The sequence below is a fragment of the Peromyscus leucopus genome, chromosome 14 (assembly GCF_004664715.2).
Source record: "Peromyscus leucopus breed LL Stock chromosome 14, UCI_PerLeu_2.1, whole genome shotgun sequence".
NCBI classification, from domain to species: domain Eukaryota; kingdom Metazoa; phylum Chordata; class Mammalia; order Rodentia; family Cricetidae; genus Peromyscus; species Peromyscus leucopus.
In genome coordinates, this window is record NC_051075.1 from 81,579,280 (window position 1) to 81,592,456 (window position 13,177).

General features: G+C 40.2%; 1 gene segment (V, D, J or C); it reads right to left on the reverse strand.

Moving 5' to 3' along the window:
* Positions 1–83: 83 nt before the first annotated feature.
* On the reverse strand, positions 84–636 carry LOC114685230. The segment is given in 2 exon segments: positions 84–424; positions 529–636. Coding segments are annotated over 2 exon segments (414 nt in total).
* Positions 637–13,177: the final 12,541 nt, after the last annotated feature.

Here is a 13,177-nt window from a genome sequence, read left to right on the forward strand (position 1 = left end):
TGTAGAAGCAATGCCATTTTTCTCTGTCCCTGAGCGCCCCCTGCTGCTGGTGATCGCATCTGCATGGAGGTTTATGTCTGGGCTCACACTGAAGTCCTCTCACTGTGTTTGACTCTTGCACAGTAGTAAGTGGCAGTGTCCTCAGCCTTCAGGCTGTTCATTTGCAGGTAGAGGGTGTTTTTGGAATCATCTCTGGAGATGGCAAACCGGCCATTCACAGACACACTGTACTCTGCTGAGTAACCATTATCTTTGTTTCTACTCACTGCAATCCATTCCAGTTCCTTCCCTGAAGGTTGACGAACCCAGATCATGTAGAAATCACTCAAGGTGAATCCAGAGGCTGCACAGGAGAGTTTCAGGGACCCCTCAGACTGTACTAAGCCTCCTCCAGACTCTAACAACTGTACCTCACACTGGATACCTGGCAATAGCATAGAATTCTGGTCAGGAAACTGTCATACATATCCACCATCACTATTGCTCATTCCCGCCTTCCAGTCAACATCTTTTGTTTCCATGAATTACCTTCTAAAAGAGTTACAAGGAAAACACAGTTCAGCCACAACTTCATGGTGAGAGGTCTGTTTTCAGTGCTCATCCCTGAAAGGAAAGACCAGGGAAATCAGGACTGTCCTCCTCTGCTAGAGCTACAAGGTCAGGTTAGGGCTGTTTTTCATGAGCAGAGGGAGGACCAATTTGCATTTCTTCCTGCTACATCATCTGCACTAGGATTAGAGCAATAGAGGGGGCAGTTATTAGTACAGAATGCAGATGTTAAATGGATGAGTTAGGTAGCACTGACAGTGATTATAACATAATATTGTTTGCTATGTGTATGTGATAACACTTTAATGTTTGTTTGTTTGTTTGTTTATTTATTTATTTATCTATTTAGGTTTTTTGAGACAGGGTTTCTCTATGTAGCTTTTTGCCTTTCCTGGAACTCTCTCTGTAGACCAGGCTGGTCTCAAACTCACAGAGATCTGCCTGACTCTGCCTCCCAAGTACTGGGATTAAAGTCGTGCACCACCACCACTGCCCAGCTCAATGTTCTATTGTGATTTAGCCATGTCTACAACTCTGTCTGCTTCATAAATACAATAAAATATTATTTTCAAAATGTAAGATGCTGAATTAATGTTAAATAGAAATATTAAACTCTAAAACCTCCTTTGAAGACTTAGCTAAGTAGTGTAACATCCTCAATTTCCTAGACTTGAATACCTTTTCTAATGAATATACATTGAAAAAAATAAGATTACCCCCCTCATTAGCCTCTGTTAAGTGACAAAGCTTATTCAGATCTCGATTTTTCACATTTTTTGGAACAAGTCAATATTTTGTAGGGGTGTGTTTATCATCTTTAAGCATCAACTCACCTTTAATTTTAATATCCTTAAAGGAATTGAAGGGACTACCAAGGAGTCTCCTGCCTAGAGTCTAGGCCATTCTCAGGGCTCCTTCCATCTGTCTGTACCCATTGAAGATGTAGCGCTTCCATACGGTTTGGGCAATAAGTCACAGAGTCAGGAATCTTGAAATAATGACATTCTACATGAAAAGAAAATACTGAATTATAATTTTTCTCTTGATGAATTCATTGTCAATGAAAGAAACCATCTTCATGGTGGTTTTAGGATCCTGTGGATTGTGGCACTACTGCTTCTGTATTTTTCCCAGGAAAGTAACTAAGTTTCAAAGAAATATCTAGAGATCTGCATCTGTTTTGCTTTGGAATCTTCTGGGAAAATGACAAAACTCCTCTGTGTCTCTTGAAGGTTTCCTTTATTTAAAAGGATAACATGTTAAGTGAGAGGAAGGATGCTTTAGGAAGTGAAATAATTCCCCTGCTGGCTGCTCTCTGAACCTGCTCCTCGAATTCCTGCCATAAGTCATAGCTGGTGACTTGCGCAGGCCCTCAGAGGGGCTGCCCAGGAGTGGCATAATTGAGTACATTCAAATTTTATTTCTTAATCTTAGGCATTTATATACTGATTTCTGGAATTATTGTATCAGTTCACCTATCTACCACCAACATGTGAGGGTTCTTTATTTTTGTATCTTCACCAGATTGACATTGATTTTCTTGATGCCCAACATCCTGACTGGAGTGAAATGAATTAGAAACACTGCATTTTCTACTTCCTGATCCCTAAATGCATTGAACATTGGCTCACATATGTATTGGTCATTCATATTTCTTCATCTAAGAACAATTTGAGGTTAATTTTACTACCTGTTGATTCTATTATTTGGGTTTTGAGGGTTAATATTTTTCTATAATGTATATTCTAGCTACTAATGTCCATCAAACAAATACTGGGACAAAATTTTCTCCTGTTTTATAGGAAATATTTAAAAATATTCAATACCATTAGTCATAAAGTAAGGGCAAATTCTAATTTGAGATTTCATCTGAATGCAGTAAGGATGGATAATATTTAGAAAATAAATGACATCAAATTTTACAAATGTGTTAAAGGAAAAATCTCTAACCACTGTTTGTGGAAGGGATAATTAATGCAAGTACTATGGAAATCAGTGGATAACTTCGAAAAGAACTAAAATTTAAAATAATATAAAATGTAATAGTTATTCAAAGTTATTATGGAATAGAATCTGCCTAGATGTCCATGAACTAATAAATGGATAATAGAAATGTGATAAATATACACAAAGCAATTGCATTTGTCAGTTGAAAAAAAATGAAATAAATTTTCAGAAAAATTTGTGGAGCAGGGAAATATTATTTTTTGAGTATAGTAATCATGACTCAGAAAGACAAATGTCACATCTTACTCATATGAGGATATTAGTTTCAATTTTTTTAGAACCCTGGTTATAAATTAGCATGTTTACATATACTTTTTATTGAAAATCACTTATAACAGGTATGACCATCATATATTTTGAATAGTTTTGAAATTTTCATACCTATATGTAATATATTTGATGAAATCCAACTCATTCAACAGGTTCCATCCACCTCACCAAACCTCCAATATCTATCTCTCCTGAGTTCATGTCCTCTTTTCAATTGACTAATAACCCAGCATAGATTCCAGCTAATGCCATATATATTATATAATAATAATGCCACATTATATATATGAACAGGGCATGGACAGCATATCAGATTCCATACTCACAAAGTAGAGTGATTTACCCTCCACAGAAACCACCTAGGAATAAGTCCTCAGCCATGGGTAGGGCCTCCAGCACATTTCTGCCATCCATGCTGCAATTAAGCCTAACTTGATTTTGTGTAGGTTGTGGGAAAGAAGCCACATTCCTTTGAAATCAAGGGTCTCATAACTCCATTATGTCAAGAAGTCAGCATTTTACAGCATTCCTTCCCAACTCATCGCTCTTAAAGTCTTTCCATTCCCTCTTCCATGATATTCCTAAAGCCTCTGGTAGGAATATTAATATCAATGACCTATGTACTGCTGTTATAGCATTAATATGCATTCCCAGTGAGAAAACACTCCTCATGTTTAGAGGTTGATTAAGAAAAACTCTTTAATATTAGTACAAGACTAACGCACAAAAGAGATCCAGCCTCTCAGAAAGGAACAAAACTTCCCCGACCAAGGTTGACAGCATCACAAACCTAAGTGTGGAAATGTAGATGTACAGAAGTCACATTTATAATCTGACTATTTGACAAAATCACAACAGTAGCTTCTCCATCCTTAGGGCATATCTCCTCCCTGGACATGGGCTTTCAGAGGGCTATAATATCAGGCATGAAAGTCCTCCTTTGGGACTAGCCTGAATACAACCAAAAAGTCATTCATTATTCCTATATCCATTATGCCACTACTGACCCAGTGGGCTCATCTTGCTAACAAATTGATACTGTAACACTATAGTGCTTGAAATCCTACAGAGATCAATAAGAAGACAGAAATGGTTATCTCTGTTCTTGTTGTTTTGTTGTAGTTCCAGAGCTCTAAAAACAACACAGGCTTCTTCCATTGTCCTGGGTTTGTCATCATGTCTAGGTGTAAGACCTAGATGTAAGATTGTCTGCTTGAGAAGTCATACACTCAGGATACAAGTCGCAGGGACATCAAGCTGGAACTGACTTGGCAACGTCTTTACTGATTGATGTTAATATTTCCAAAAGAACTGATGTAGGCTACAGAGTGAAAAATCATCAATATTATGTCAGTCAAATCCATTGGTAAAGACTGCTTCCTACTTTCTCTTCTATCATATTCAGAGTAACTGGATTTATTTTGCGGTCTTTGATCCACTTGGACTTAAGTTTTGTGCACAGTGATAGATATGGATCTCTTTGCAGCCTTCTACACGTTGACATCCAGTTATGTCAGCACCATTTGTTGAAGATGCTTTCTTTTTTCCATTGTACAGTTTTGGCTTCTTTGTCAAAAATTATATGTTCATAAGTGTGCGGATTAATGTCAGGGTCTTCAATTCGATTCCATTGGTCCACATGTCAGTTTTTATACCAATACCAAGCTGTTTTTATTACTGTAGCTCTATAGTAGAGCTTGAGGTCAGGGATCGTGATGCCTCCAGAGGCTGACTGTTATGTTCCCACATCAACAGTGTCTCTCACCAGTGTGTTCTTCTGGCTACAGTTCTTCCTGGCCAAGACAGAAGTGTTCAATAGCTCACTAGTGACAATAATATTTTAGGAGAAAGCAACCACTTTTTTCAAACTTGAAATTTGAGACATGAGACTGTGAAACAGAAGGGAATGCATGCCTGGTACTCTACTTATTTAAAATAAAATTGTTCAGTTGGAACTCCCAGCTCTTGTCTGCATGATCCAGAAAGCCCCATTTCTGTCTCTCCAAACCCAACCCACTCAGAGAGTGTCCAAACAAAGGGAAGGAACCAGAAAGCCCATCAGGTTTCACCTACAAACTACATAATTTCCCTCCTTTAGTTCTGATGTGATGCTTCTCAGGCCTCGAACTCTGGGACTGAGGAACCTGCCTGGGAGTTGCTTTGCTCAAGTAAAGCTGTTCTTACACTTTCTCAATTTGTATTGATCTGGCTTACTGTGCTTGTGGGAAAAAACACAGGAGACAGAAAACCTATTATCTTGGTGCTGAAACCCAAGAGGAGTTGAAATCTTCCACCCAGGGGACCAAGTCCTTTGGCCATGTCAGGGGTGGGGTTCCTCTCACTTTACAGTTCTCTCTGTTGTACATGATTATCTTTCAACTCTGGGTCACTGGTTTCCAAGCCAACATCTAAAGAGATACCAGGTACCTCTTTCAGGGTCCAGGACCTTCAGGATCCACTGCCAAGCCAAGGAGATCCTGCCAAGCCAAGGCCATGCTAGAGCAAGCTGATCCATTTCTGGAGTAGTTGTAGTCTCTGTTCCAGGGTACCTCTGTGTTTGGAGACTTCCTTCCCAAAGGTTATGTGAGTGTTACAGCTCTGGAGGGAAAGGTATCTTGATTTGTTGGGTAGTCACCCTACAGCTGAAGCTGTGAAGGGACAGCTCTGGAGGGAAAGTTATCCTGACTTGTGGGGAAGTCAGATTATAACTGAAGCTGGGGTGCAGTGGGGATGGTCTCCCCACAGGATCTAGCATTCCTGCTTCTCTCTAAGAGAGAGCCTCTAGAGCTGAGCTCTACTCCACTCCCCCTTTAAGAGGGCTTCCCAGCATAGATACCTGTTCCTTCTGCTCTGCTTCCTAAGGGAACATCACAGCAGAGGTATCAGTTTCTTCTTTTCTCCAGCTGAAGACATTGCTTTTTCTGCTTCACTCTGCTAAAGGGGACACCCCTGCAATAATGTAGCAATCTCCCCTGGCCTAGTGACAAGCTGTTACTTTTCCTGCTCAACCCCCCTGAGTCTCAGCAAAGATTATGACCACAGCTATGGAAGAAGATCTTCACCCAAAACTCTTTCAAGAAAGAGATTTCTTTGGGAAGGGGGAGTCCAAGAGACTGGCTGCCTCTGTCAGGATTGAAAAGAACAGCAGACAACTGAACAGGCAGAGGGACTTACATAGGGTTTCTTAGGGGCAGAGTTTTTCCAGGGAGACGATTTTCTGTCCAGGGATTGTTTACTGTTCCTGCTCAGGAACTGGTTGGTTTCACTGGTCAGGGACGGAGTTGGCTCTGGATTCAGGGCCAAACTGTGTTTCTTTCACTGGCCCTTTTCAGCCTTTTGGATCTAGTTTTAGGACCAGGGTGTATTTCTTTCACTGGCTCCGTTTCTAGGGCCAAAGTGTGTTTTTTGACTCTGGGTTCAGGGCCAGGGTAGGTGTTTTTGGCTGGCCCTTTTACCCTGCAGGCTATCCCACTCCCACTGCTCTACCCCAGGCTATCGTGAGGGATGCCTCGCCCTGGGCTTTGGTCTCCAGCACAGGCTTGGAAATGGGCAGTGCCAGATCGAAAGTTGATCCTCAGTCACCCCTGGAATGTCTGCTGTGGAATTTATCCAAATTGGGGCTATCTCATACCATACACCCAAAACAAATGGCTTGAGCTCCCTTATATCCAGGGGTTTTTAGCTCTGCACTCTTGCCTCTCCCCACCGTAGCCAGTGCTCAGCAGCCCAGGTTTTGTTGGCCAGGGTTGTAGCTCCAGACAACTTTTCATCCAAGGACGGACCCTGAGCCCTCCACCCCAACCGAGCTGCCCAAGTCACTGCACTGCCACCTCTCTCCTTCCCCTTGGCTCTTCTCTGTCCTGTCTGTATGTCTGCCTCTCTGATGTCCCCACTCTGAGATGGACTTTCACTCTCTCCCCCTCCCCCTCCCTCAGTCAACCTCTTCCACTAACTCTGTTGTGCCTGGTATTTTCTCTAAGTGACATATTTGGCTGAAAATTACCTACTTTGCCTTATTTGTAATGTTTTCATTGGTGCCAAAGACTCAATAGGCTCTCCCCACTTATGGTCAGGTGATGCTGGGATCCTACCTACCCACTCCTGTAACAGATCTGCTTTCTTTGTTTATTTTTGACTGCTCTCCCATCCTAAACTGCCTAAAAATCCCATCCATATTTTTCTTACAACATGGGAGTCAAAGCAGGAGAATCCAGCTGCTATATGCCCAACACACACACCTATTCTCCTTTATAGCATCTACTAAATTAACATTCAATAAGGTATTTATGGATCATTTGTCTATAAATTTGATTCCAAATTTCTCCCTTCTCTTCTTCCTCCTGATTTTCTCTTGCCTTGGCATGAGCCTGACCACCCCTACACTGTTCTTCTTTGGTACCCTCTCTCTCTTCCTCCACAGACTCAAGTTTTATTTTACCAGCTTGATCTCAATACAAAACAATGGCCAAAATTGGAAAATTTTATTTCCAAATTCTCACAAAGTGATAACTGCTATTGCTGCAAACAAGTGATCCCCAAATGCCTTATACCTAAGCTTGCTGTACTACACTTCCAAAGTCCCTTACCCCTGAGGCTCCACTTCCTCAGTCCTAAAAATCTTTTATTTCTATGATTTCTTTACATACCGCTCTATATCTTAATATTATACTGCAAGCTTTTGTCTCAGGATTTGTAAATTGCTTATCTGGCATGGTTTAATATCTATATAATTTGTAACAAAGTCTGTTTTCTATGAAAAGTTTGTCTTGTTGTTAGAGAAGTTTTGTCCGGTCTGTATGGATGGATGGGTCTGTATCACTAAGTCTTCTTGCAGACATGAAGCCACACACAATTGTGTCAGGCTCAATTAATTCTATAAATGTACGGGTTCACTGCATGTTTTTTTTTTTTTTTTTTTTTTTTTTTTTTCTGACTGGTCGTGGATGCATGAGTTTGCTGTGTTCCATGTGTCTTGATGATAGCTCAGCTGTTACTATTACAAGTAGTTCCTGGGCTCAGAATGTGCCTCTTGGATTTCTGGCTACTCAATCTAATATAAGAAGGGAAACTCATATGTGTTTGGGTGTAAATAATACGTAAGTTGTTGTACTTTATTAAAAAAAAAAACAGCTATGGGAATTGAGTACGGTTAAAAATCTGTAACAACAAAGTTAACTTAAAACTTTTAACTCCAAACTGGAGCTGTTCTGGGAATCAAAACATGGTTTCCAAACAACTTATTGAACTACAACCATATGGGTAGTCACCATTTTGATTAGGGTAAATAATACGTAAGTTGTTGTACTTTATTAAAAAAAAAAACAGCTATGGGAATTGAGTATGGTTAAAAATCTGTAACAACAAAGTTAACTGAAAACTTTTAACTCCAAACTGGAGCTGTTCTGGGAATCAAAACATGGTTTGCAAACAACTTATTGAACTACAACCGTATGGGTTGTCACCATTTTGATTAGGGTTGGAGAAGAGGGATGTAATATGACTTCATGACCTTATTGATTAAAAGTGACCACATGGAGTAGGCCTACTTAGAAGATGACAGGTCTCCAGGATATTTTGGATTAGCATAGGTTTAGAATGATAATTTAGAATGATTAGTAGGATAATTCCTGTCCTGAAAGCAAAGTTTATGAAAGATAGGATTTAAAATAATGCTAGTTGTATGAGGTATTAAAATTGCATCCCCATGCATTCATGTACAGGGGTGTATCTTGCTGGTAGCCAGATTTTGTAACATAAGAGTAATCCTCTTGATATCGACTTTAGATACACTGAATTGTTTAAATTGTTGGAATTTGGTTTTGCATTCTAAATATTATGATTTTTTCTCTATGTGTTCCTTCTTGAAATAAGAACTTAAGACCCCAGGTAAACACTGGAGACTAAAGTATTCTATCTTATGGTGCAGCAAGATGGTGACCTAAGCAGTCTGGTAAAGGGTCTCTACTTACCTAAGGTCAATTCAGGCTAATAGAGAATGATTTACGAATGTATACCTAACCTCCTGCTTTTGCTTAATAGATTTTCTGTCCCCCAATAATAGGTTTCTCCACCAATAAAGTAAGCCAGGTCAATCAAATTGAAAAGGTGTAAGAAAGTTTTACTCCAGCAACGCAACTATGAGCCGGCTTCTCCAGTACCAGAGATCAAGGCCAGAGAAGCTGCTCACCCAAACTGAAGCAGGGATATTATATAGGTTGTAGTTGAGGTATAATGATATGCCCACCTCAAGCAGGGCTTGTGCCTGAATATGGTCAAAAGCTGAGTGTTTATGTAGAGACTTGGGTGACTGGCAACTTCAGGGGAAGAAGCTGCTATAGCCACCAAGAATGAGGAACTAGGCTTTTTGGTTCCCTCCCTTTGTTCAGAGATTCTGTGTGTATATGGAGGGAGGGTATTTGGAGTGATAGGAATGGAGTTTTCTGGATCATGCAGGGAAGAACTGGAGGTTCCCATTGATCATCTTGACATTTTTAGATATATAGGCCTGGCTTCAAATCTAGCTATTTTTTGTGGGGATGGGACAGTGTGGGGAGGGGGAGTCGAAGGTTGATTGGCTCATGCTCAGAGGGAAGTATGGATGAAGAAACATTCAGTAAGCCATCACCCTGAAGAACTCATGAATCTGTTTTGGGAGGAGACAGAGAAAGCAAGGTGTTAGGAGAAAAAAAAATAAACTGAATATTACCACTGGCCCTACAAACAGAGATAGCCATGAAAAGAGTGAAGACAGCCTGAAAGAATGGAATGGAAATGTGACCTGCTTGTATCAGTGAAGTTCTTCAGATATTTTGTGAAGTGAGTCCATATTAGTTTCTACCAGGCCAGCTTCGTTGATACAGTAGCAGAACTCTTTCCTCAGGAATATGCAGGTGTATGTAAAACAGCTGGAACAGAGTTATAACTTGATGTCATAGTAAAGGCTATGGCTTTGTGTTAAAAGGTATGAATATTTTTCCTGTCTAGAGAGCCTGGTTTTAGCCTAATGAAATACACCTTTAAGTCTATACCTCGAAGACAACCAAAGAAAATTAAAAATTTTGAGTTTGTGATTGAAAAATAAGTAGTCAGTGCTCTGTCAGTTTATCAGAACTTCCATTTATCAATGAAAAAAAAACATCCAAATCTTTGAAATTCTAGTTTAACAATAGCATATAAAGAGAACAGAATTCTGAAAGATCTTTAGAAAGTTGTTGTGTTCTCTAATATAAAAGACTCAGGAAAGTTCCCAGTCTCTTTGTGGACTGTGTTTGTAAGTTAAGAGTTTTTAACTTGATATTAAAAGAGCTTCAAGTCAGAAATTATTATTTTTGAGGCTTAACAGGGATAAAGCTATAAAATCGTAATCTTAAAAGACATAAGAGTTAATAGACAAACAAGCAACATTTGTCTGGTTTAGACATACTTAACAGATAATGGCCCTCAAATGCTTCAGAGATCTGATAATACGGCATTTAAAGTGATCAATAAAAAAGCTTTTTTATGATAGAAAGGCATGCCAGCTCCTGGCAGCATCTCTATCTCCTCCAAGGAAGATGGATATGTACAGAAGAACCTCCACCTGGAGCTTGCTTCAAATGTGACAAAGCCAGCCATGGGGTGGAAAAAAGCTGCCTTTCACCTCAACTGCTGGCAAGACCCTCTCCAGATGTTGGACAGGCGGGGCACTGAGGAGTCAATTACCCTGCTTTGCCTAGATGAGGTAGGCTGGTCCCTATAAAGTTTCTAGTCCAAAAGAAAGTGTGTCAGATCTTCTAGGTCTGGCAGCCAAAGACTGGTGATGCCCTGGGACCTTTGACACCAATGACCACAGAGGAACAATGGTTAGCTATCTAGGTTACCAATAACTATGTATCATTATTAATAAATTCAGAACCCTCTTGGTCTGTACTTCTGTTTACTCAGGTGAAATTTATCCCTCTCAAATCTGATGGTGTTTGACGACTAGGCTACTGATAGCTGTGCCTCTTTAACAGCCTTCCCAAGGTTACAACCACCTTGATAGTTCATTAGTTAAATTTCTTATTAAAAATACAGACAGATTTACATTGTTCACAGGCTCCGTAGTAAAGGATAAATAGGTTTCAGGTATAATTTTCAACTAAAGGAACACAGAAAATTATTTAAGCTATATAAATGCAAGTTGTAAAGCTGTAAATAAATCACTTAAGGAAAAATATTGGGGGGGATGTTGAGACAGGGTTTCTCTGTATAACAGTCCTGGCTATCCTGGAACTCACTCTGTGGACCAGACTGGCTTGGAAACTGCAGAGATCTGCCTGCATCTACCTCTGGAGTACTGGAATTAAAGGTGGGCAACACCACTGCCTGGCTTAAGGAAAAATTTTATACAGTGAATTCTAAACATTCTAATAACATTTCTCTTCTTCTCCCCTCCCGGTTCCTCCCACTTCCAAACTCATCCAGCTTTATGCCTCATTCCTCTCTCTCTTTAAAAAATAAACAAACCAAACATACTAGAAGAGGAGAAAAAGAGAATCACATGTACATGCACACACACACACACACACACACACACACACACACACACCAAACAAAATATTAAAACACAGAATCAGAAAGCATAATAAATGATCAAAAGACATTTGATGTTTATTAAAAGCCCTAGCAAAGCATTCTGAGACAAAAACATCTCCAAAATATAATTCAGTGTTTTTGTTTGTTTGTTTGTTAACCATTTACTGGTGGACATAGATCCTACCCTTAAGCATGGTTTGTATACCCAGTTACAAGCCACTGGAGGGAATTAATTTTACCTTTGCAAGTAGTTGTTAATTAGAGTTAGCTCTGTGTTAGGGATGTGTTAGGTCCTGTACATGCTGACATAGTCTCCGTGAGTTCTTCTCTGCTGTGTTTATCAGTCCTGTTGTTTCTGGCAAACACTGATTCTTAGGTGTCTCCAATCCCCACTGTTATCACCATCTTCCTGCCTTCTTTTCTGCATAGTTCCCTGAGCCCGGAGAGGAGAGATTTGATGGAGACACCCCATTTAGGACTGAATGTGCCAAGGTCTCTCACTCTCTGCCTATTTTCCAGTTGTGAGTCTTTGTATTTATTCCCATCAGCTGCAGAGGGAAGCTTCTCTAATGATGATCTGTGAGTGGAGAAGAATGTCATTAATAGTGATTTTATTGTTATGTTCCTTTAGTAGAACCAATGAATTTGGTTTTCCCATAGATTCATGGCATCTCTCAGATCTGGGGCCATTAACATAGTATCGCACATGGGTCTGATCTCGTGAGCTGTGCCCTATCTCCAGATGGTTACTCCCCCTTCTTTTGTGCCATTATTGCACTAGCATATGGTGAAGACAGGTCACCACTGTAGACTGAAGAGTTTGTACTGGGTGGTTGTGAGCCTTTCTCATCTGGTAGTGTGCAGAGAATCTTCCATTATCAACAGAAATCAGTAGGGGTGGAAGTTCTAGTTAGGCACTGTTGAGTTTCAGATCTGGGACAAAAGGCTGAAGTGCCTGCTGTGGGATAATGCTCTTCTACACTGTCAAGATTTGTCACTCATATTGGTTTAATAAAACATTGACTGGTCAGTAGCCAGGCAGGAAATATAGGCAGAGTGACCAGACTAGGAGAATTCTGGTAAAAAGCAAAGCAGAGACAGAGTCGCCAGCCAGGCGCAGAAGAAGCAAGATGAGAATGAGACTGAAAAAAGGTACCAAGCCATGTGGCTTAACACAGACAAGAATTACGGGCTAATTATAGCATAAAAGCTAGTTAGTTTTAAGCCTGAGGAATAGGGCAAACACCTTGTAAATAATATAAGCCTCTTTGTGTTTATTAGGGACTGGAAGGTGTGGAACCTGGCTGGACAGAAACTTCCACCACAAGTGCCCATTTAGCATAACAAAGCAGACCTGATTCTCCTGGCATCACTCAGTCCTTATGGCTACAGTGTGCACATGCCTTACTTACCTCACCCCTTATCCTGAACTAGCCAGTATAGGGAGCTCCACTGTTCTTCCCTGTATAATCCAACCATTTTGTTTACCTCACCTTTTTTGTACCTTTGCACTCTTGCCTGACTGCTGTGCCTGGCTCCCCTCTCTACCCTTTCTCTCCCCTCTCTCCTTTCATGGCCCAGGGTCATGATCATTCTGGACTGTTCAGTTTCTTCTTGCCTGTGGCTATGTTCTCCCTTTTATCCACAATAAACTTTCCCTTCCATCATACTTAGGAGCAGTCATATTCCTGTCCTTTTTAATTCTTTTTTTCTTCAGGAACCAGTTTGACTTTTCTGTTTTCAATGAGATATATTATCTTCATCAATAATGCTATACTATCTATTTGTGGGAGCA